The 25623-nt window shown below is 36.7% G+C and overlaps 1 protein-coding gene across 4 annotated transcripts; it reads left to right on the top strand.

Annotated features, from left to right (window-relative positions):
• Positions 1-1356: 1356 nt before the first annotated feature.
• Positions 1357-25623, top strand: unm_sa1614 (un-named sa1614). Of its 4 annotated transcripts, none has more exons than XM_058373089.1 (28): positions 1360-1741; positions 7242-7314; positions 8517-8662; positions 8879-8953; positions 9243-9292; positions 10308-10437; positions 10628-10713; positions 11701-11776; positions 13152-13238; positions 14394-14494; positions 14747-14816; positions 15044-15131; positions 15548-15596; positions 16737-16867; positions 18623-18756; positions 18834-18925; positions 19371-19557; positions 19935-20020; positions 20463-20578; positions 20721-20788; positions 21026-21133; positions 21405-21654; positions 22441-22620; positions 22716-22779; positions 23088-23155; positions 23377-23564; positions 23713-23835; positions 25279-25623. In XM_058373089.1, exons 1-28 carry the CDS (start codon positions 1616-1618, stop codon positions 25351-25353), a joined length of 3027 nt encoding a protein of 1008 aa, XP_058229072.1. In that variant the 5' UTR covers positions 1360-1615; the 3' UTR covers positions 25354-25623. The 4 variants fall into 4 exon arrangements, with proteins under 4 accessions (XP_058229074.1, XP_058229072.1, XP_058229071.1 ...); XM_058373088.1 differs by having other exon boundaries at positions 16737-16900; XM_058373090.1 differs by lacking the exon at positions 1360-1741 and adding an exon at positions 6138-6205 and having other exon boundaries at positions 16737-16900.

Below are 25623 nucleotides of genomic sequence, written 5' to 3'. Positions count from 1 at the left end.
GCCTCACTAAGTGCAAAACAAATGGGATAGCATGTCGCTGCAAAATGTTGTGGTAGCCATAATGGTTGTACCCATCATGGCTGGTTGTGCCCTCAATTTTGATTAAGTCACCAAGAATGTCACCAGCAATGTCCATTCTTTGTGTTTCTTGGCCCAAGCAAGTTCTTCTGCTTGTTGTTCTTCCGAAGTAATGGCTTCTTTGCCGCAATTCAACCATGAAGGCCGGACTCACACAGTCTCCTCTGAAAAGCTGATGGTGAAATATGTCTGCCACTTGAACGCCAATAAGCATTTATGTGGGCTGTAATCTGAGGTGCTGTAAATCGGCGGTTTCTGAGGCTGGTAATTCTAATAAACTTATCCTCTGCAGCAGATTTAGCTCTTGGTCTTCCTTTCCTGGGGTCAGTCCTCATGAGAGCCAGTTTCATCATAGTGTTTGATGGTTCTGGTGAATGCACTTCAAAGTTCTAGAGATTTTCCAGACCTTCATTTCTTAAAGTAATGATGGACTGTTTTTTCTCTTTACATGACTACAGTAGCTGTAGTAGCACTAATAGGGCTATTGACTCTGTACTCACCCTTCCTCTGCACAAAACCACTGATGGTCTAAAGCACATTAAGAAGGCAAAAAATGTCACAAACCTAGTGTATTGTACTGTCTGTCTGCATTGTCTCTTGTTATATAGTTTGCACTAGGTTGCACACATGCACTTTATGTGGCTAGGTTAACTTTTTTTTAGTCCTTAATTTTGTGTGTGTTTTATAGCTCTGTGTTTTTATGCAGCACCAGGGCCCTGGACGAACATTGTTTTATTTCACTGTGTATTGTGTCAGCTATATAAGGTTGAAATGACAATAAAATGTATTATTTTCTACAGTTATTTTTTTAGTACATGATAATTATACTGTATATCTATATTGCATGTCAGTATACTATACAAAATAATGATGACCTCAGTTTGTATCATTTACAACAGAAACTTTATTTAATAGTTAGAGCTCATGTAATTGTTCACTGTGACAATATTGTTTCAGCAAGCAGACATAAAGTAAACAGAACTGAACTGGTATTTTAGGTTTGTTTTCTTGGAACTGGATTCAGAGTGGTGTATGGAAGAATGGGAGTAAATTAAAAATGTTCAGTCAATAACAATCAATAACTTTGACACATTTCTGAAATCTAGACCTCACCAGAACGGGGCTTTTCAGGATACCTGGTGAACTGATCTTGCATCTAATGAAACCTGTGTAGTTATTATATTATTATAAAAAGGCGGTAGGCATGCTCTTTAGTCGTTCGGTTCAGCGTTACGCTACAGAGCATGCGCAATGCCACTTTACACAGCAGCGCGAGGCAGGCGCTTGTGAGCAAACATCATTGTCCTCTTTATGCGCGAGCGCTCATCAGTCACAGCTGCTGGACAACTGAAAAGAGGAAAACAATTATGCACTTCACTGTATTGCTTTTTATAGACTATGTTTTGCAGTAGCCTGGCACGCATACAGGCAGCATTGTTTTTCATGGGTACACCTTAAAATCATTTATTTAAAAAAAAAAGAGCAACAACAACAACAACAACAACACATCTTTATTTTTCGCAATCAAGCAACCAAAATGCCTGAGTTTATATCTGTGGAGGAGTTCATCGCGGAGACTTTGGAAGACTACAATTCTCCAACAACCTCTTCCTTCATCACGAAAATGACAAGTTGCCGGAATTCCGTTAACATTATTGAAGAGGTAGGTTCTCACTAGTCCCTCTTAATACTCCAGCTGTACAAGAGACATCTTACAAAATATAAACGTTAATCAGAGCTACTTTGACAGCTGTGTGTGTGTGTGTGTGTGTGTGGAGTGCAGGAGTGCGCTTATCCAGTCTTTCTGGATACATCTGGGCTGTTTTTGGTCCTGGTTTGAAAGCCGTGCCTTAAATAAATAGTGTAATATGTGGTTTTGAACGTATATGTTACTCCTTTGGTGCTTTGTTTTCGTTTTACTAGCAAACTAACAGGAAGGCGAAATAAACTGGAAACGCGCTCCCTTTAATTCTAACGTGTCTCCTGTTCCGCTTTAGGCAGCATGAAGCTCTTTGTCCACTTTGTCTAATGGATTGTGTGTGTACTGTCTGAACACGGCGTTGTTTTTGTCATTTCCATAACATCCATTACCAAATCCGTCTGTATTCTTCTTATTAGAAGATAATGAGGATGCATCAACCGGAATAATGCATGGCCTTTGTTAGGAGCTGTGTATTTGGTCCGGTTTAGATGTGACGGTGCGGAGAACTGTGCTGAACCAAGAGGCTCATTTTTTTTAATCAAACCTATATTTTCTCTCACTATTTTGCATATATATATATTTTTTCATCCAAATGATTTTTAAGCGTTTAGTGCAATTTATCTAACTTTACAACCTTGTCTTGAATATTGTATTGATTTCAAGATTTGTTATGGAGCCATGAAAACAGACATGTTTTCCAGATTTTTTCACAGTTATCACTAATAGCCACTCTGATCATTTATTCTGATTGTTTAGAGTATTTGTATACCCTATAAATGACAATTATTCAACACATATTCTATGTGTTTACAACTCATCACACATTGTGTAGGTAATCTATGTTGTGTATTATGTTGATGTTTATTCTGTATTTATGTCCCGTACCTATATCCAGTGTACAAATGCGGTGTAACACCCCCACAAGACAAAACAACAATAAACAAACAAAGAAAAACAGAACAAAACAAAACATGTGGCCAGGATAAAATGGTCTATGTAATCCCCAAGCCCTCCTCTTATGCATGTTGTCCCGTTTGTGCACCAAATTGCAAAATGCATTCAGTGTCATGCCCAGGGCAATATGGATGGTGACTTCCTCAAATTCTAGGAGGCATGTTATATTATCGGGTAACCATGGTGATGACCTAAGCAGTGAAAAGCAGTGTGAACTGAACAGTGTGGCACATTACATGCTTGATGATTTGAGCATCATCTGAGATGGCTGATCCCACTGTCACTAGTGAAGTGGGCACATTTATAGCCTGCAGGGTTTAATGGTACAGAGAGCATGCTTAGTTAGAAAATCTATACTTCTATATTGATTACAGAACAGCAGCTTTTGTGCATGTCTTAACACTAGTCATTATTAGAGACACCTCTATTCTCAGATGAACACAAATGGGGAAGGTTCATTAGGTTAGTGCAGACTTAAAAACGAATGAATTCGTTTAATTCAACTTAAACGAAATGCCACTCATTCAGCTAAGGCAGGATAAATTTAAGGAGCATGACCTAAGCAGTGACAGTGAAGGTTTTGTTCTGGTCTTTGTGTAGAGCTACTATGCTTCTTGGCACTGTGGTTTATTTTTTAATTTACTGTGAAAGCTTACTGCTGACCCTCTCTTTCAATCCACATCTAAATCCTCCTTCAACTAGGAATTTGAATGGAACAGTAAAAAAAAAAATAGACGGATTTAAGGAGCTGTCAATTTTCATATCTGATATGCCCAACCATCTACAGAGCAAAACTTGATCTATAGACTCTCATACCCTTTTATGCTTGGGACAGCATAAGTAAAAGGAGAGAAAGGTGAAATGCAGATTACAGGCATTTTCTATGAAATCAAATGCATCAAATGCAAATTCTTTGAATTACTTACACAAATATTGTATGGGGAAGTTTAACTACTTCTTCTTGTATGATGCTTTGAGTAAATTAGATGAATTGAGCTTAGCAGAGGAACTGTTAGAGGGAGAAGGTGACATGTATTTGGAGTGTGTAAATGAAGGCCGAATCCCAACATTAACATAGAAAACTTTGTACCATGGCCTGTTTTACCAAGGAGCCAGGTTGATTTAGTTGACCTGCAGCATTGATCAGAATACTATAACCCCATTACTGTAAGATACAAATCAATTCACATTCACATCATAAAACAGTTTAAACATTTGTTTGAGTATTAAACTGAAGATATTCTATGTGTATTCAATGTGATGTATTTATTTGTTTGTTTGTTTGTTTGTTTATTTATTTATTTCATTTTATTTATGCCTGACATGACTTAGTGTTATCACATGCACACAACATAGGCTATTATAATATTATCCACTTCCCCTTGCAAATGGAAATCCCCCAGGCTGTACTGATGAGTTACTTTCTTCTTCCGCTACAGTTGACAGGCACACTGTGGTGTAAGGAAATATGTAAATCTTCTTTCCACATACTGTAAATGTTGATTTCTCTGCTGTATGATGCAGAGTCGTTACTAGACAAAAATCTCTATCCCTGATTCAGTTTACCATTCAGTCTCAGTCGGTCGCAGGGTCATAAAATATGCTGAAAAATACTCTACACAGATTATATTTATAATCTACCTCCAATCATACAGCCATCTTTGGATCCATGGGCACAACCCTTTAGTCACAACTTCTGTTTATTTAATAAGTAAACAGAACCTTACTCTAATTCACGGTGCATTATTCTATTTCTTCTTTTCATTTCTTCTGTTATTATTTTACAGAATTATTTTCTGGATTTGGGTCCAGTGAAAGTACATGATTCATTTAGGCTTGGATGGTGCAGCTTAAGACACAATAAAGCTTCAGCAAAGAATATGCTTTTAATGGTTATTGCTATCAGTGTTTTAGCTGGGTGTTCTGTTAATGTAAAAGTAAAACTGACTATGTAGTAGAAATGTGTGAGTCAACTGAGCCTAGGATGAATGCTTTTTTGCCTCATGGGACTGAATGCATACAAATGCCGCACTGAAAGCTAGACTCCTGGTTGGATTGAAGAACGAAAGATTTAACTGTGCTGAGTCTGGTATTGTCTCTAACCACTGTGTATGCTCAGGGATATTACACTGATATATACAACAAAGACTAATCAGACATAAAAAAACATTGGTATTAGTTTAAATCTTGCTAATGTAACAGAAAAAAAACAGTATCCTGGCTTATTATAATACACTAGTTAATACACACATTATATTTTAACGCACAAGAGGAAGAGGAAGAGTTCGTCATATAAAAATGCACTGACATGAATATGCAAACTAGAAATATTCCACCTCCATACCTTCTATTCTCTACACTGTTGCTGTGTTACTGTGTTATTATGTACAATATTATTCTTATCAACAGACCAGAGGCCACAATGAAAACATTATAGATAGAGCAGAAGAGAATGCTCTTTTATTTTAAGTAGACTTTTGAATTTCTGTTTATGATTTGTATTTTTTATGATCATTAATACAATAAAACTTATGTTTCTCCTCTGCCTTTCACCCACTCTGTATAAACTCAGATAAAAAGTGCTGTTATACTTACAAAAATGAATTGTCTCTATAGTTATATGTTTGCGTTAGTCAAATGACTGGGGCAGCCTTCAAATCCAGATCATGCTGTTTTTCCAGAGTGGATGAAAGGCAGGGGATATCAAATGTTATTCTCATTATGGATGAAGTTACAGCTTAGAGGCGTTTCATAGCGGCTGGAAATCATGAGGTACCATTTGCCTAATTTGTTGATAAAATGCACTTAAATTAGGTTGTATACTGTCCACAACAGTGTCAAATTGGCTAGGCTTAGGATTAAAACATTTTATACAAAATTGTTACTGTTATTTTCTGCTATTTTATTCAATCAAGCTGCCAAGGCCATATACTGTATGCAGTGGCTCATCCACATAATGAAAATCCTGGCTTAAGAGTTTAAAAGTTTCCTGCGCTAAAAACAAATAGATGTGATATCCTCCAGCCCCTCTCATTTACAGCACACAAGAAGTGCATAACAGACTTAATCAGTCTCTAATGATGTTAATCTAAACATGTATGATTATGTTCCACACATAATAATGTGAGATGGTAGTCTCAGCCGTTGTCTCTAATGCTGTTACCATTTCCTCAGTGTATTCTCATCTTTTGCTTCAGTTACATTTGTGCACACATCGATGCATTGCATAACATCTGTTAGTTATAGCAAGAATAATTCTGTTGTTACAACATGGATATTTACCCAGTATGATGAGCCTTAGGAAGGCAAGAATTTTTGCAACTTGCTTGAATTGCTGAAACAGGAAATGTTTCTGCAAAGGTTTGTTCCGAATTGTTATTCTTTGGTCAGGAGGTTCACTTACATACTAATTGTAAATGTGTGCAGCAGGAGGTGGACTACAAAATGCAATAAAATCAGTATCAGTATCAGGTATGAGAAAGCTTGGGTTAAACAAACTAAACAGACTAAACTGAAAGCTTGGGACTAATTGCAAATTGATAAAGAAAATAACACAAACCCTCATTTCAGAACTCATCAACAGTGTGGAGGGCATTACCCTGAATCTTATCCTTTTTGTTTACCAATTGGTTTCAGTAAAAAGGATTTTGTGTAAATAACCCTTTTATGTCTAAAAGTGCGTAGTTTACTGGATGTTATTTTGCTTGTGGTTTCTGTGGCTTCTATAATATCGGGAAAATTGGCAACATCACTGTCAAAGGTTCTGTTTAATGTGTTGAATTTTTTTTAAATGTGAAAAAGATGTGTTTTTAGATGTGTTTCAGACGTACTTAGTATGACGTATCTGAGTTGCCAGATATCTATGACAAATGAATCTCAATTTATTAAGTTGTAGTTGATTAATAAATGTAGTTCTTATGAATAATTAAAATGTCTATAAAGATAAATTTCAATACTCTGTGATGACGATTCTTAAACAGCCCAATTGTATTCCCATCCTTTTTTATATTGGCTCTCCCACTTTTGCACAGTCCTCTTTCTTGTATACAAGTTTCGTACATAACGTGAACCTGAATACAACTTGCACAGAATGCAACCTAACTAACAGCTGCAAACAGCTTAGCACATCTGGCCATAACTGATCATTTCGAGATACTAGCAAGTGAGCATGTGTCATAAAAAGGTTCTGTCACATATAATAATTATTACAGAACTATTTTTAACTAGTTTTACTGTATTCACATAAGCTTGCCTTATATTAGATGATAAAACTTCTTTATAACACAGAAGGCCTTAATAACTTTTTCAAAAACAGAACAGGAATTCATGCAGAAACAATTTCCAGAATTAATCTTACATATATCTACTTGTGTGGTCAGTCCAAATGAAACCTACAGTATGTATTAATGTGCCCATGATCCATTATCCAGGTTTTTAAGATGAGTACAGTTCATTGAAGCTAACAGTGGACCTACCTCTTTACAGTAAAACTGCATTTGTTTTGTAGGCTCTGGACTGTGACCGTACAGTGTTGCAGAAAATGAAGAAAGCTTCCAAAGCCAAGCATGCCTCTGGTCAAGGTAACATTGCCACAGTTCCACATAATGTCCTAATTTTTTACTTCATTTCAAATAGCTGTACGGTGGAGAATAAAATTAGAGAACAATTAATAAACATTTGATACATATACTAGCATGTAGAAAGGCACTTCACTGAAATCCTTTAAGTTGTGGAAAACACAGTGATCAAAATTTAGAGAACAGTAACCACTGTAGCACAAAAGAAGATTGCAACTCTAATTCTGGAGGGTTAAAGGTGTCAATAATTAGTAGGAATTGTTTAGGGGATGTTTTATACAGCTGCAGTTAGTCCTCTTATATAGCTACATGGCAGTGAGAATGCAAATGTTTATCAGAACCTCCTTCAGCAACATCCTTCCTTGCTAGCATCTCCCAACCAGCCCACAATTTTCACGGAACACAATGCACCCTGTCACACTGCAGAATGGGTAAAGCAGTTTGTTGAAGCTAAGAACACTGGAATGATGAAATAGCCAGCCTAGAGCTCTGATCTAAACCTGATTGAAAACCTCTGGCTGCAAAGTTATTGCTAAGAAACCTGTTATAGTTAACTGGAAGAGACTATAAGAAGAGTGGAACAAGTTCACACCGGAGCACCGTAAGAGACTAGTTAGTCATGTCCTGCAGCCACAGATGTGTTGAAGTCATTCAAAGGAAAAGACTTCGCTACAATGGTTACCGTTCCAGTTTTCCAAAGGTTTTTGTTGAAGTGCCCTGGTTATTTTGTAAAACATGCAAGCAGAACAGTGTTATACCCACAGCTAATTTGGGCAAAATTTAAGCGATAAAGATTAACAATATTTTAGAAAAAAACAAGTTTTTGTAAATTGTTCTTTAAATATATATATAGCACAAGAAGCAATGAACAAACCACAGTCATCAAAAATCTGGGACAAGATGACATGCCCAGATGATTCAGATAGGACTGATGCTTTAAATATAATGCCTTCTGCCAGCATATTTCTGTTACTACTGTACTAACCATAGCTAAAGTCCTATTAACAGGTTAACAGTTCGAGCATAAAGGCACTACAATATTACAGTACTATAACTTTCATTAGCCCGAACATTTTTATTTCAGGAACATTTTTGAGATATTAAAATGCTATAGTGACCATGCATGTAGGCATGTTACACTTTTAAATGTACATTTTTAAATTTATATTCAAATCCATTTAAGTTTCCATCTGTTTTCCCACAAGACCATATATCACATTTTGAGCTGTACATCAACTCCATGGAGAAGCTAGCTGTCAATTTCCGTAACAATGGAGAACAGGAAGTGGCCTCTGCCTTTAATAAGTTTGCTGAATTCTCCAAAGAGCTTCTGACACCCATGAAGAACTTGGTGAGTCATTGTGGGAGAAAACACCCACTGGCCAGTGCTGGGCCTACTTCATCTTTAGTTATGGTCTGAACTGAAATGATATGTTTTTAAACTTCAAACTGTGAACCTCTTTACAGTTCTTATCTACAGCTTACAGACTATTTTGTCAAAAAAGAGCTGCATAATTAAAAAATGATTCTTTAAATGAAATCCTTTTCTTTATCTTTTCTCCCACAGTTGAAAAGCATGCTCCACAATATCAACTTCTTCCTGGACTCACTGGTGAAAGGGGATTTGAAAGAGGTTAAAGGTGTAAGTGTAAAAAGTCAAATGTGGTGGATTTGGTCTTTTCTGAAACTGTACAACTGTTCCTGGATATAATAAACCTATGTATAAGGAAATTACAAAAATTGTATGACAATTATGACAATAAGTTCAATACAATACTTATATCCAGCACTGTATATAGGAGGAATATATATATATATATATATATATATATATATATATATATATATATATATATATACACACACATATATACATTTTCTATCATTAGGTGAAAAAAATATGCTTCTAATTCTAACTTATTTTCCCTCAGGATTTGAAGAAGCCATTTGAAAAAGCATGGAGGGATTATGAGAGTAAATTGTAAGTGCTCATAACTGCTGTGTTTAATTTTAAGGTTTTGTGATACTGCCATGTTCCTTAAAGTTATGATGTACAAAAGTCTCCTTGAAGATGTAAATGCACTGGAAGAGAGCATTATTATGATATTTAGGCATTGCAATATCATTGCATATGCATGCAGCATTTTCTAGTATATAGTATGTCACACAGCCAAGTGAGGACTGTACTCACAAAAAGAAGTGCTAATTACAAACCTTTTAGTGACCATTTGCATGTATAGCTGCTGCCAGTTTAGCAGTTTAGCAGGTGCATGTGACTTAACACAGGTGCCTTTTTAAAATACATGGCAGGTGAAATATAACTGGTTTGTGCAAGACAGCAGTGTTCCAGGATGAAAATAATCTATTATTTCTTCTTGTAGTAGTGACTGCCCTTTTTGATTTTACAAGCAATAAAAGCCTGCCATGGCAGATTTTTATCAGATTTGCCAAGAAGAAGATTTTCAATGACAGAACACAATGGATTTTTTTTTCATTAATGTGCTAAATAGAGTTTAGTTAAATTGTGCAATACATTCATCACACACATTGTAACTTATACAGTATGTATGTATGTATTTATTTATTTATTTTTTACATATTTTTTAGTTGCAAGCCATGGAGAGTCCTTGCTTTAGTTTCTTTTAGTATTTGTCATCTGATTTGATCTGGACACTCACTTCCCATGTCACTGTGTCACTCTCATAAATGAAGAAACACTTAAAAAGGAAACTTACAAAAAGAACTTCCCCCTCAACCCTAGCTTTTCTTTCACTAAATGATTTTGAGTTATAACATATGCATCTATATATGTTATGTAGTTATATTTATAGTTTATATAATTTTTTTCAGCTCTCAGAATCCCCCTTACCATTACCTCCATAAAGCCTAACCTCTGTAGTTATACCTAACACATTTTTTCCCACTTATTGAATAATCTTTCCCATACACACGTCACATACACGATGGAATTAAACATGTGCCTTATTTCTCTGAAGCAATAAGATAGAGAAGGAGAAGAGGGAGCTGGCAAAACAATATGGCATGGTGAGAACAGAGGTGAGCGGTGGAGAGATTGCAGAAGAGCTAGAGAAGGAACGAAGAATGTTTCAGCTGCAGATGTGTGAGGTGAGCATTCAACACTGAGTCTCTCTCTCTCTCTCTCTCTCTCTCTTTCTCAAACACACACACATACACACAAAAACATCTATCTATCTATCTATCTATCTATCTATCTATCTATCTATCTATCTATCTATCTATCTATCTATCTATAAACATGTCTTATTGTATTGCCTCATGTTGTCCTCATACACAGTACCTCATTAAAGTGAATGAAATTAAAAGCAAGAAAGGTGTGGATCTGCTCCAGAACCTCATCAAGCACTACTACTCCCAGGACAAGTAAGATGATGGATTTTGCCTTTATTTTGTCCTTTGCATCACATGAACATGAATGATTTCATTTCACATAGGTAGTGGTCTGTTAATTGTTGTTTTGTAGGACAACAGGGGCTGTTTGCATCATTGAATTACATAAAACCCCTGTAATTACTGCAACTTGATGCAAGGGCACAAAGAATTTGCAGCATATTGTTAATGCAACTGCGTACATATCAATGCTATAAACAGAATAGCGGAATGAATATGAATGGTATAATTAATTAACTTCTGAGCCTAGTTGAAATTTCTAATTGAACAGTTATAGTAAACAAGGATCTTGTCTCTCGCTTGAAAACAGCTTTCATGTTTCACCAGTTGGACCAAAATTGTGGCTCAAATGGCTCAGAGTGTTAAACAACAAAAGGTGTAAAAATGCTCTTTAGGAAAAGAGGCATTGCTGCTTTGTCTGTGTGCTGAACAAAAATACAGAAAAACCAAGAACTTGTCCAGATGCAGTGTCCAGATCCAGTGTCCAGATCGGGTGTGTTGGAAACCACAGAAACAATTTATAAAGATAAACAAACTACACCAATAAAAACATAACTGGTGCACAATGTAACTAGTTAAAGCTTTCTCATTAGAGATGCCATATGCAGCTCTACAAAAAAACCATGTCCTCTTGGGATGTGAAGTTCACCAGCATAGCTTCATGTTCCTGTTCAGTCACAAAAGTGTTATGTGTGGAATGCCTGATAAAACATGTGTTAATGTGTTCCTGTTTGTTTGTTTTGTTGTTTTTTTGTCTTTCATCTTTTGTCTCCATTTAAGGCCATGTTTCACTGTATGAAAATTTTGAAAAAGAAGGATGAGAGTGCTAGAGGGAGATGAGAAAAATGGTGGGTGGTGGAATAGAGAGAAAGTGTTACGGAGGAAAAGAGGAGAGAGATGGGGCTGCAGTAACAGCAAACCACTGGTGCTGATGGTAATTACATTGGTTTCCTTTGTCAGTTTCTTTCAGGAGTGCTTGGCTGCCACAGAGAAACTGAAGCAGTACATTGACACCCTCAATGGAAAACTCAGCTCTGTGAGTGCATTTTTACATTAGAAAAACCTCTCTTTATTCGAATGGCCTTACAGTAAGGCTTGCAATGTTGATGCAGTCAGTTGTAGGCACTGATTTTACATGCACAAGTGAAATCCAGTGAAATCAGCTGGAGTTTCATGCTCATTCATGGTAACTGTTTCTGAACTTTATATTAAATGTCCCTATGCTGCTTTTGAGGTCATTTCTCTGGACTATGAGCTTAATTTTTTAATGGACATTCCAGTCCTCTAGCAGAATGGAAGTCAACTTTTCGGGCATTTTCATTCAGTATAAACAAATGAATTATTTCAGTGCCGCAGGTCACACTTTTGGCTTTCAGTGTTAGATCATAGTTCTTCTGTTGGGATAGCCTCACATAGAATTTTAGTGGGTGAGGCTAATGCCTTCAAATTCGAGATTCTTATGAACAAACACTTGTATATATAACCATATACTTTAACATTTGTGTGAAAAAAAAAAAACTGAGTATCTACTTTCATGTGAGACAACCACTGTGGAGTGTGACTTGACAAAGAAACTCAATACTGAACATGGGCATCCCCAAAATAGGTGGAAATTCCAATTTTCCTCATCTGGAAAGATTTAAACAACAGCTAACATCTCTGAAAAGAGCTATAGTCACTCAGCTCAAGGTATAAGAACCCAGGTGCATTCTACCCTCTAATTTCATTTTGCCAAACAACATCAGATGACTGTAATTGTGTGTGTGTGTGTGTGTGTATGACTTGGTCAGCTTATCAACATTCAAAGGACATCTCATTCTGCAGCTGCCACTAGCCACTACGACTCAGTTTGAATGTACTAGTGGATCAGTCATTAAGCTCTTTCAGCTCCATTTTAGGTTTATGTTTTAGGTTTCGGGTTTCAGTAATGTTTATGTTCTTTCAGTAGTTGTTCATAGTTGTTGATATTTTGGGCTGAGATGGCTCTTTTGGTAGAATTATACACGTTTATAGGTGTCTTCAGGCCAGCCATGCAATGAAAGCTAAATGACATCCAGATCCCATCCAGAGTCCCATCTAGGCATCAGATACTGAGTTAGAGACAACATTTAAGTTCACCAAGTGTGACTCCAGGCTTTTTTTTTTGCTGGTTATCAGTTAAAGAAATCTCCTTTTTATTGTTTTGACACAAAAGTCTTTTAGTCAACATTCACAATTCCATCCCACGTTTCTAAATCAAGCTTTCTTTATAAATAATTATGTATTTTGGTTCAAAGATATGGAATTTTTGTAATGCTACTCCATGAGCAGATCTGTCTGAATCAGGAAAGAATGTGTTATGTATGTCTGGTGTGGATTTAAAGAAATTTCATGTGTACTGTGTCCTTGCTTGTGGGCATATGTGTGTATAGATCAAGCACAGTCAAGATGAAGAGAAGAGGCAGCTGTTTTCTCTCAGGGACCAGCTAAGACCTGCCCTGCAGCCTGAACTTAAGGAGGTGATCACTTACACACTCACCTGCTGTCACTCAACATGGTACAACCGTACCTTTTCATTTCAGATTTCTGAATACAATTCAGAATTCACAATTGACACATATTTTAATGTTCTTTTATCTAGCTCTAACACAACTTTTAAAACACTTGTTAATGAAATTTGATTTTTTTTCTGTGCAATATTACAGCTTGAAATAATAACAGCAGTGATTGAAATATCTGGCTGGCTATGCTTGCACTCATTTCCTTTAGTAGATAACAACTAGTTGAGAACAGGAAATGAATGGCATATGCCCAACGAAATGAGCAATATGCTATAAGACTAGATCACAGGAAGGTAACTAAATGTTGGGAAACATTAACTGTACACTCACTGAGCACTATATTAGGATTTTTGTGATAATGTGCTTTATCATGCTGGAACTATTAAAAGATAGTAAAAAATTGTGGTAATTAAGGGATGTAAATGGTCAGCAATACTCAAACACACTGTGGCATTAAAGCAATGATTAATTGGTATTAATAGGCCATAAGTGTGCAATCACTGGACGTTTTTATTGCACCATGTTGAGTAAACTCTTACTGCTATGTGTGAAAATCAGCAGTTACAGAAATACTCATACCAGCGTGTCTGGCACCAAAAAACATTCCTGTAAAATCACTGAGATCACATTTTTGCATGGCACTGATGCCACGTGACTAGCTAATTAGATGATTGAATAGATTAGTAGGTGTAGACATATATCTGCAATAGTTACAGAAAATAAACTCTGTAGTTTGAATATAATTAAGTGTTGCCTTTCATTCTTTTTCCTAATGCACTCATTCAGTCTAGGAGGGTAAGTTTAAACTTATGGCTTTGTTTATGCAGTGGCACATTTGTGGAACTTAATCCAGTAGAAGTAATAACATGTATTTGCTACAGATCTGTCTCTGTCATCTAGTGTCTTCATTGCTTATGTTACGTTTTATTGTTTCTAATATTACTATATTTTAATGTAGTTTAGTGCCTTTTGGGGAAGTGAAATTGAAAATTTTGCATGCTGGGTGCAAGTTAAATCGTGTGCCGTCACTTCTTCAGTCTCTGCTGACTTTCTGCATTTGTGTCTTTTAATTAATGATCCAATAATGTGTGTGTGTGTGTGTGTTTGTTGTAGGATTCTTTATCTAAACAAACAGTGTACAGCATGCACCAGCTTCAAGGCAACAAACAATACGGAACAGAGAAATCAGGCTACCTCTATAAGAAGAGTGATGGGTAAATAAATAAATAAATAAATATATATATATATATATATATATATATATATATATATATATATATATATATATATATATATACACACACAAACATCAACTATACATTGCATGTATCCATTACAATTTATCTTCAGATCCCTTCATTGGCATTTATTTGGCCCTGGTGTCTATATTACAATAGGAAAAAGCATTAAAATCAGAACAGTGGAATAAAAAACTAGCCTGTCTATCATATTCCTGCCTCCTACAGGTTGAGAAAGACATGGCAGAAAAGGAAGTGCACTGTGCAGAACTGCTATCTCACCATTGCTCACGGAACTGTAAGCAAAGCCACTGTTAAATTTAGTATCCAACTCTAACACCTGACTGTTTTATCTAAATAAGTATTTGCTGTTGCTGTGAAGTTTTGTTTAATAATCTTAAATACCAGTGATGCATTACACATCAAGTTATAGATCAGAGAAGTACCTAAAAACTATGTGTTTAAATGGACAATAAATAAAACATTTTCACTTTAATAAGTGTTTCATATTGTGTTTTCTCTAAGCCTAATAAACCACCAGCCAAACTGAACCTCCTGACCTGCCAGGTTAAACCCAGTCTGGAGGACAAGAAATGTTTTGATCTCATCTCTCGTAAGTAATGATTATAGAGCACTCTCTCCTACCAGTACTATGGTTTAATCCTCTGTGTTATAACCTGAAGTCAAATCTCTGATGATAATATGCTTTCATGCATCCTGCTGTACTTTTAATACGTATATAATAATAATATAATACTGTATAATATCATCAGTCCCATTTTTTCTTATAGCATTTGCTATTATTACCCCTGTATGAGATTATATTACATTATATTATATTATGTTTAATTGAATATTTCAAGTCATAGAAATTCACTCCTCTCTCAGGAGAGCTTGAAAAACTCCTGATTTAGTGTTAATATTATAGTAACTAGTAGTCACCTGATTCCTTATCTAAGTTTAGTTTACTGTCAGTATTTAACAAGTGCTCCATTGTTCATTGTTTGTTCCTATGTGTCTTTGTTGCAGATGACCGCACTTATCACTTTCTCGCAGAAGATGAACCTGACTGCGTAGCGTAAGTTATACTTCCAATACTGGACATATTTCGATGCATTGTTTTTTAGATGTTGTGAGGCTCACAGGAGATCATAAAAAGCACTGAAATTGTAAGCATAATCTTTATTTTTGTTTTTACATATAAATACAAAGTACATATAAATATGATACACACAAGTGTACTCAAAGTTGCATACGGATATTTATAAAACAATTTCGCAAGTCCGCATTAATTTATCTTCAGGAACCGATTTAGAGTTGCCAAGCTGGAGAAAACTGCCACTGAATCCATCAGGGACCAAAGGAACCAAATGCTACCCCCTGGACAAATTTGTTGACCAAAAAGACTATGCTGACTGACAAACCTAAAATAAAATATGGAAAAATATGAAAATATTGAAAAAAAGGAAAATAAAAATGAGGCAAAGACAATAAACACATAAATAAATACAATTAAATATTTATAAAAAATAAATAAATATTTATAAAATAAATATTTATAAAATAAATATTACATGAATTACATGAAAAGATAGCAAATAAACGTTGCCAAGATTTATTTAAACTCTACAACACTAACCCAGTATTTTTCAGTAACTACAATGAGACTTACTGGAAATTGGCACAGTAATGAAGGCAGGAATGAAGGTCTGACAGGATGGGTTCTGGGAGTTTAAGATGATGCAGTGTTTGTGTTTAAATCTTAGCAAAGTATTGTGTTTACCCAGTCAAGTACTGCAGCTATGCCATATTGAAGAGACACACACACACACACACACACTCATCTGTAGAAGAGTAGGTCTTTGACATATTAAATATAGCTTCATCAAATGAGTTTCCATGTGCTGTGTTTGAAGTGTTTCTGTGATTGAAGCTCAGGTATCCTATTGATCTGAGGCTAAATGTCAGAAAATGAGTGCTGATAACACAACTGGAGAAAGGCTATTAGAATTGAAAATAACACAATAACAGAATATTTCAAAAATAACACAAAACCAAATACTCTCTAGCACATAAACATAAGCACTTTTTAAATTCAAGTATGTAAAATCTGCTTTAATATTCTGAAATGGTCAGATGAATTAACTTCCTATGATGCGCATATTTCATGAATGGCAATTTTTTTTAAGCATTTACAAAATATATATTTATTGTTCAGGTGGATTTCGGTGCTGACCAACAGTAAGCAGGAGGCACTGAATGTGGCTCTGGATGAGCACAAACAGAGTGGAGGAAGCAGCGTGGAGGATCTGACCCGGGCGATCATTGAGGACATCCTCCGCATGCCGGGTAACAACGTCTGCTGCGACTGCGGTGCTCCAGGTGCTCCAACTATACAGCACATTGATTATGGCAGTCTGAATGCAACTTCCACAAGAACACTCTTTACCTCTGTTGTTGACTTTTAAAAGCACTATGTATAAATGTCAACTGCAAGCAGCTTTGCAGAAAATCTGGAAGTAGATTTAGATTCTAAATGAGCAAGCCAGGAATGATGTTGTCTGTCAGATGACATGAAGAACAACCATTAAGAGGAACCAAACTCAAAAGGGAGCCCATCATCATCTCAGTGACACCGCATAGTGGCATTTTGATTATGTTTATCAGAAAAGGCAAAAAGATACATTAGTTTTGAAATGGTTCAAATCCTGTTAGAGGCCTGTTAGAGGAAGTTGTTCATGCAATAATAACATTATCTTTTCTAGCTCTGTAGTTATGCAACAGGAAGGAGACATAACATACACAGTGTTAAAAAGGAATGCTGTAAATGTGACAGTAATGTAATTAGGGTTGCAAAATTCCAGAAATTTTCAAGGCTGGAAACTTTCTATGGGAATTAACAGGAATATATATATAATAAACTGTGAATTTGCAAAATTGCAGGTTAGCATATAACAGGGAACTTAAATGTAGATGAAAAAAATATCTTGCAACAACAATCACATGCACACAGCACTGCAGGGCTATTGAGGCTCTGCCTCCACGAGCATTCCTCCATAACATGCACTGTGCATTCCTCCATAACATGCATTGATGATTTCTTGAATCCTGCACACAAAATAATTTCCAAAAATGTCCATCTTGGTGAGTAGTCATGTAAATTAAATAAACATTACATACATTTATATTTAAAACAAAATTTTACTATTAAAGACTACTATTACTATTAAAAAAAAACACTGTCTAAAAAACACCATCCTACACACACACACTCCCCCTCAGTCACTTAAGGCGGAATTCCTCTCTATTTCCCAGGCTCTGAATCACAAGAATATTGAAGCCACAGTTCTGCATTTGAACCCAAAGATTAGAATTTTGAATGGGACTTTTTCTGGAAGAGAAAGGGTGGGGGATTCTCTCCTTTACAGCAAACGTTTTTTTTTTACATTCAACATTTATGATTATCATTTGTGTTCAATTCAATTTGACTTCCAATTAAAGTCCAAAATCTCATTTATTCATTAGTTTGCTTGCATGTCAGCTTATGACCAAACACAATGTTTATATTTATGTTTGTATATACAGTTTATATAAATTTCCCCAAATTTCTAAATAATTTAAATAAATTCCCATTAATTCCCCTAAATTCCTGTAAATTCCTATAAATCCTTTTAAGTTTCCAACTTGTAATATTTCCAAAATTCTCGAGATAAAGTTGGAAATTTTCCAGAAATTTACCAGAAATTTTCCGCCCCTTTGCAAACCTAAATGTAATGCAACCTGTGTGAGTGTACTGCTTACAGGGTGCATAGAGAAAAAATGCACTCTGGAAAAGGGCCGTCTTCCACATTTATAGTCACTAAACAAGCAGTTCATTGTATCTTTGATTGGCCCAAAAGTCCCCTCTTTTTTTTTAAATTATTATTATTTGAACCATTAGTGTTGAGCCTTAATTCATGAGTCCACATTGTATAGGCTTAAGTATAAAACTAAAATATATACACTAATGAACACAGTTATTCTGTACAGTTATTAGATCTGACTTCATCTTAACTATGGACTGTGAGCACTGAATAATCTCAATTTGTGCTGTGTTATTTTCAGATCCTACATGGATCTCTACAAACTTGGGTATCCTGACTTGCATAGAATGCTCTGGGATCCATCGGGAGATGGGCGTTCATTACTCCCGCATCCAGTCCCTCTCTCTGGATAAACTGGGCACTTCTGAACTTCTGGTCAGGTTCTTTACCAACCACACATGGACATAACATAGACATAAACATGGACATAACATCTCTCTTTCTCTCTTCAGCTGGCAAGAAATGTAGGGAACTCAGGGTTTAATGAAATTGTGGAGGCCAGTCTCCTCAGTCCATCTCTGAAACCATCAGCTGAAAGTGACATGTAAGTAAGAACTAGTCTGTCTCAGCTGTTTGAATCTTGCTTGCTGGTAATGCTTCCATCATCAGCCCCACCCAATCTGTTAAAACTACAGTACCCTCTAAAAGTATATCTTAAGGTGCATATTTTCTGGTTTTCTTATGCAGACATTTGGGTTTTAGATCTAAAGATAAATATAAGATGAGATATATTAGAATTTCAGCTTTCATTTCCTGATATTTGTATCTAGATGTGTTAGAGAATTGCTGTTCCAATACTTTTGGAGGGGTCTGTGTATGTGTATCCTAAGCTGCCTATCAAGGGAAAAGGGCAGAAACAACCAACCATCTTCTGGATGGTGACGGCGCTCAGGCCATCAGGCCAGATGCTTGTGCTTTCTTCTTATAATTATCCTGTCACGTGTAAATTATGCAGAATATTTTCATGATACAAAAAAAATTGTGTGTAGGTTGGTACGTAAAGAGTTCATCCTGGCTAAGTATGTAGAGAGTAAGTTTGCTCAGCGGCGTGGTGGATCCACTGACAGCCTGCGCAAGCAATTACAGCAAGCCATTCATGTGCGTGACATCTTCAGCCTTCTGCAGCTGTACACAGAAAAACTTGACCTCAGTCTGCCTGTGCCCAGCCCGCTGCAGGTACACACACACACACACACACTCAGCTCCCTCTTCCCAGTCCTATTTGGATACACTCAGATATTAGGTATTGTAAGAAAATTCAATTCAATATTCCCACACAGTTAAAAAAACTAAAACTTTTTCCTTATTTGTTTTCACTTTTTTAGCTAATTAATTAATTAATTAATTAATTAATTAAATTGCTTTTGCAAAAGTATTAAAAGATGCAGTAGATTCCTTCATCCACAAAGATTAGTAACTGCCATGTGATACTCAGAAAGACTCAGATAGTGAATGAAATTTGGACACAAATTAAAAGATACAATACTATTTCAATGAAATCGAGCAACCAGCACTTATATACAGGTGATTTATTCTGTCTTTCTTCCTTCAAGGAAAAACGGGAGACTGCACTGCATCTGGCTGTCTTATTGGCTGACCGGACCTCACTGCACATGGTGGACTTCCTAGTACACAACTGGTGAGACTGTGGATATGCACTGCTTTACTTTGACGATCAGGTCTGATTTTGCTCCTTGCATGTGATTGTATCCCAGACTATTCCCACACTTTGTAAAGTATGTCTAATTTCATGTTCCACTGAGCAACACACAATGCCACTCCAGGCCTCTGCTGAAGCATTCTTTTGTAAAATCATTTTGAATGGTGTGATTGAGTCAATTTAAAAATAAAATGGAACACCATCTGGATATTGCTCCAGTTTAATGAATGTCCACTGTGACATAGTTTTTAAGGGAAATGTGCAGAGAGAAATAAAGATCGTAAAACACAGATGGGGAGAAAATGAACATTGAGAGATATATAAAAGGACAAGACTATAGCAGAAAAAAAAGGATTAGCACCATGTGAAAATGCTGTTGAAGATAAGAGATCAAAATCCTCACTTGTCTCATTTCTTTCAGTAATAATCTAGATGCTCAGACTGTGAGGGGAAACACTGCACTGCACTACTGCTGTCTGCACAATAAAACTGAGTGCCTGAAGCTCCTGCTGAAGGCCAAAGCCAACACACATATCAGTAAGAAAACCTACCTTACTCTCTGTATCCTTTCACTCACCAATTATTTCATAAAGTATTTAATTCACTAACATGTTTAATGCACTGCTGTCATTTGAGGAATGCTGAAATACGGGTATACAGTACTGTTCTGCTCTTACAGAAAATGAAAATGGCGAGACAGCCCTCGATATTGCTCGAAGACTGAAGCACACCCACTGTGAAGAGTTGGTAAACAGCATTTCATTTGTTTTAGTATCTACCCTCAGATCTGTAAAACAATTTATGCTGTCATTTAACCTTAGTATAACTGGTTTGTATTTGAGAAAGCAAGAGTAGACTACATTCAACAGGGTAATGAATCTGATTGTTAAAAAAATATGAACCTTGACCCAAACTGTAATACTTGAATATAAACCTAGTTTAAGTATTAGGATCATTTGTTAACTACCGAAGTTTATTCCTCAGATCCAGCAGGCTCAGAATAACCAGTTCAACATGCACATTCACGTTGAGTACGAGTGGAAACTGCGGCAAGATGACTGGTATGAAAGTGACGATGACCTGGAAGATAAGGTCAGCCTCTATTTAATAAGTAAATAAATGTCTTACAAATAGTCCTAGAGTCATAGCAGTTGTGCAGGAAAATAATGTGCCATGTTTCCAGCAATGGTTAAAACTGCTTGTTAAACCTTTAAACATCAATTAGACTGTTTTATGAAATTACAAACTTTCTTTAGTATTATGAAAAATATGAAAATACATCATCATTGTAGAAAAGAATTTTATTCCTCTGTTTACATTTGATGTTTTGCTGAGTATTAAAGAGATTCATCAACATGTGCAGTCAGGTCCGGTGAAAAAGGTCCGTCCATTCAGTGTGTACCACAGCAGCAGTTCATCTTATAATCGAGCAGGAGGAGGAGGAGGAGGAGGAGGAGGGAGAATCTTCAGTGTAGGCCGCAGGCTGACCGTGTCACAGAGTGAGAACAAGCGTGAAATGTATGCCGTTCCCATCCTACAGACACGAAGTTTGGAAAGTCCCCCACCTCCTCCACCATCTTCACCAGCACCTCCGCTGCCCCCAAGAGTGAGAGGTAATAATTCCTGCCTGATCCTCTGGTTGTATATCACCATACACTAACTCTCAAGAATGTTTATATCCACTCTGCTGAACTACATATTCCTCTGCTGAACTACATTTAAGGGAGGGGGCAGCACGTCTGTTCCAGTTGGAGGCAGAGTTAACCTCAGTGCCAGACAAATGGAAAAACAGGCAAATGCATTACGCATCATTTTTTCTCTTTTGAAATGATGCGATTATTAGAGGTCTAAAAACATTTTTAAAAAGGCACCTAAAAAGCATTGTTTCCTCTTGTGGCTGACAATTTATAGAAATCAGAAATGGACACAAAGTTAGGATAAAATAAACATAAACTGTGAACATGAGCAAAGGCTTGGTAGTAGATTAAACATGCAGTAGCTGAGCAAATTACTTTGCTCCATATACTAGACACACAAATCAAAGTAAACTGCAATCAGATGAGACTAATCGTGACACACAAGTGCAGCAACCATTAACTATATAGAAGGACATGTATTAAAACTATACACACATGGCAACGTAGACAAAAAACATAGGAAAACACAGAACAATGCAGAAATGAGTGCCATAGCACTGTGGGCTGCTGTGCTTGTCATGAGGGGGAGAGGCTTCCCCTGGGGTTCCAAAAATCCAAGGACTTCATAATTACCAAAAGGAATCTATGACGTTTGATAGAATATAGTAAAAATGTACCAATAGAAAATCGTTTTGCTGAATCAGAGTGGCTGTCCTCATTGGTTTCTTATTTCTGGTCTCCTCCTCTTCTCCTCTGTTGCAGCACCAAACATCCCTCCACCTCCCCCTCCTGTGAGTCCTCCAGATGGCAGGAGCGAGGTCATTTTCAGTACAAAGAGAACTCCTCCTCCTCCTCTGGTGATCCGACATAAGCGGACCTATTCCGAGCCCTCGCCTCAGGTGCCTCATAGCCCCTATGGAGACAGCTGCCCTCCAAACGCTGGTATGGACACTTCCTCCCTCAGTTCACAGAACTAAACACACAAGTCACAGTGAGACGTTCCTACATATTTTAATCCTTACAAATTTTTTGGGTAGATTACAGATTGCCATCAAGTCCTCGAAGCTTTAGTGTTCAAGATTCATCTTTTCAGAAGTGTGGGTAAGTTTCTTTTAAATGTAGATGCATTAAAAAGCTGCCACCTGCTGGATGATGTATTAAACTGTGTTTTGTACATGGATAATTAATTCTTATTAAGTCTTTAGGCCATATTAACAAAAAAATATTTATATATCATATATATAGCATAGGAGCAACTTGATGTCAGGCAAGCCCAATATTTCATAGATTTCATAGTTAATGGCAATGAAGTCAAATCCTCTCTACTCTGTACTGTATTGGTAACTTAACCTGAAGTAAATAAGAATTAATAAATGAGAATATTGTTATTGAAATTAAGATTATTTCAGCTCAGGGTCTCCGAAATGCACTGCTCAAGTGACAACCCTCAATGCACTGTCAGAGCTGCCAGAACAGAGTAAGACCTTATTTACCTCTTCACCTGTGTGTGTGTGTGTGTGTGTGTTTTTACAACCTCTTAATCCTGTTGTAAATTAAGCCTAACAGTTTGAAGTACATGATATTACATGGCATTAAGATTCTGACATCCACTCATACCTGTTTTGCTAAGGGGGATTTATCACTCTATTCTACATTCAAAAGGAAGTAAGTCATGTTTTTTTTCCCCTTGTTTTGCAGACTTTCAGGCAGATGATGAAAGTCGCACTTCCTGCTTCTTGTATTCAACTGTGCAGAGCAGCTGCAGCTCTGGGCGACAGGGCCCAGCTATTTCCCCCAATTCCCCTCGCTCTCTCAGCCTGGACTCTAACGGTAGCTCCTCGTCCTCTTGCCACAGCACTCCACACCCATTGCCCAGACGAACCACGGTGAGCTCATATTGTGTCTGCGGTTCATACCCTTCTGAAGAGAGCTTCGTACACCTTCTTTAACCATTTGATGGATCACTGTAGACTAGGTTGACACGGAAGTGAGCTGTGTTACACCCAAACTAATTCTGTGCTCTGTATTATTCAGATGAAGGCAAAGCTGAGACGAGTGAAAGCCATGTATGACTGTGTGGCTGACCACCATGATGAGCTCACTTTTACTGAGGGGGAGGTACTGGTGGTCCTAGCAGAAGAGGATGCTGATTGGTGGGTAAGTAGGGAAGTTCCACTTTTTTTTTTATCAGTACACACACATGTTCAGACTTCCTGCTATGAGGCCCACTTCCCCGCTACATGGAGAACAAAGAGTAGCCTTCCTTTATAAATCTTTTGTCTAATGTCCCTTGTAAAAACTGTGAAATGTGACCTATTGGTCTAAGTGCTGACCACTACAGGAGAGCACACAGCATTTTTAATCATTTTAGAATTAATATTCAATTTTTTTGTTTAGTGCTGGATTTTACACCTTGTTTTTCCCTTTTTTCTTCTCTTGGAGTTTATAGTGGACTCCTTAAATCATAATAAATATAGATGTTAAATGGTGTTAGAAATATACTTAAAACTGTGAAGATACTCAAAGATTTTATTTCACATTAATGAACCCAAATTAATGTCCATTTACCGCGACAGAATGTGAGGGTGGTTTGCCAGTGCATCTATCCATCAGCTAACTTAAAAGATTACTATTTTGTAAACAGGGCAGGCTTCCAGGTGGTCAGTAAAGATCTGACCATTCATTGCTTCACTTGCATTCCAAATTCATAAGCCAGCTGGCTCATCTGCTGTTTTTATTAGGGAAAAAATGAAGACTGATCCTTTGGCATATTTTGCAGTGCTCTCTGATAAAAAAAAAAAGTATACTCCCTTTCTCAAGTATTTTTTCAGGGTACACCCCATAATTTAAATGCTTCTGTTAAACATGACCAAGAACCAGCTACTAGCTTTCACAGAAGAGGTCATTTGACTGACTTTGCAGACATCAGACTAGCCACATTTACCCTATTTCAAAGTTTATTTTTCCCTTTGGTGTAAACTGCAACGAGATAATACATTAAAGCAAGAGACAATTACTAATTCAAATCAGAGTAATAAGATTGTATATTAATGAAAAGTAAGCAGATAGAACATGATCTAATAGTCGGACTGATTTTATGCCATCGAAGCAGTAGGCTTCACATAGCATGATGAGCATCATAGCACTAATAGCACCATATTATCTGCACCAGTGTTGTGTTAGTTCACTAAGGAACAGATGGAAGTAACTGGTACTTCCATCTGTTCCTTAGTGAACTAACACAAAATTCCAAATCCAGATCGTGCTTTCGTGTTTTATTATCTGTCTGTGTAATGAGTCAGGAGTCCAAGAGTCTTTGGTGAGTTCTGCTGAACACAATAAACCCTACAAGAGCAATATCAGAGGAATAGATTTCGGGTTAAAGGTAGCTGCCTGGAGGGAACAAAAGATGGGGAGATGGAGTGTAAAGTTCCGTAGTAAAGAATCTCAATGAAAAGGGTTTTGAATGCTCTGTGCAGCCTGCAGTCTTTTCTTCCAGGACAGATTTTAATTAGCTTTCCTTTTTTAAATATTGAACTATGCAGTCTTTTACTGAAGGTTTTACTGAAGCCTCTAAACATATACTATCTTTCCTTCCAGCATGGCTACATTGAGGGACAACCAAATAAGACTGGCCTGTTTCCTGCATCTTTTGTCTCCATATTGTCGGAATAACACAAAATGAAGTCACGTCAAGGAAGAAACCCTGGAGGCGCCTGATCAAACAGCCTGCATGGTTATAAATAATCACAAATAACACTATGTAACACAATTGTTTATACCTAAAGAATAGAAAAGAAGGCCTTTAATCACCTCCAATCTCCCTGTGGTCAAGGTTTAAGGGGAATAATAGCCATTTGATATACTTTTGCAGTATAAGCAATTAGGATATAACATTTGCTACCTAGGAACAAAAAGAAAATGGTTACATAGTGATAATCAGTA

This window comes from Hemibagrus wyckioides, linkage group LG21 (assembly GCF_019097595.1).
Source record: "Hemibagrus wyckioides isolate EC202008001 linkage group LG21, SWU_Hwy_1.0, whole genome shotgun sequence".
Taxonomy (NCBI): Eukaryota; Metazoa; Chordata; class Actinopteri; order Siluriformes; family Bagridae; genus Hemibagrus; species Hemibagrus wyckioides.
This window is presented reverse-complemented; position numbering and strand designations above follow the sequence as displayed.

What these genes read in the sequence shown, in the direction of transcription:
- unm_sa1614 (XM_058373088.1), top strand. Translation starts at nt 1,616, where the DNA reads ATGCCTGAGTTTATATCTGTGGAGGAGTTCATCGCGGAGACTTTGGAA. An exon ending in TGACACCCATGAAGAACTTG is followed by an intron (nt 8,663 to 8,878) that starts GTGAGTCATTGT and finishes TTTCTCCCACAG; the next exon opens with TTGAAAAGCATGCTCCACAA. An exon ending in CCATCAGCTGAAAGTGACAT is followed by an intron (nt 18,926 to 19,370) that starts GTAAGTAAGAAC and finishes AATTGTGTGTAG; the next exon opens with GTTGGTACGTAAAGAGTTCA.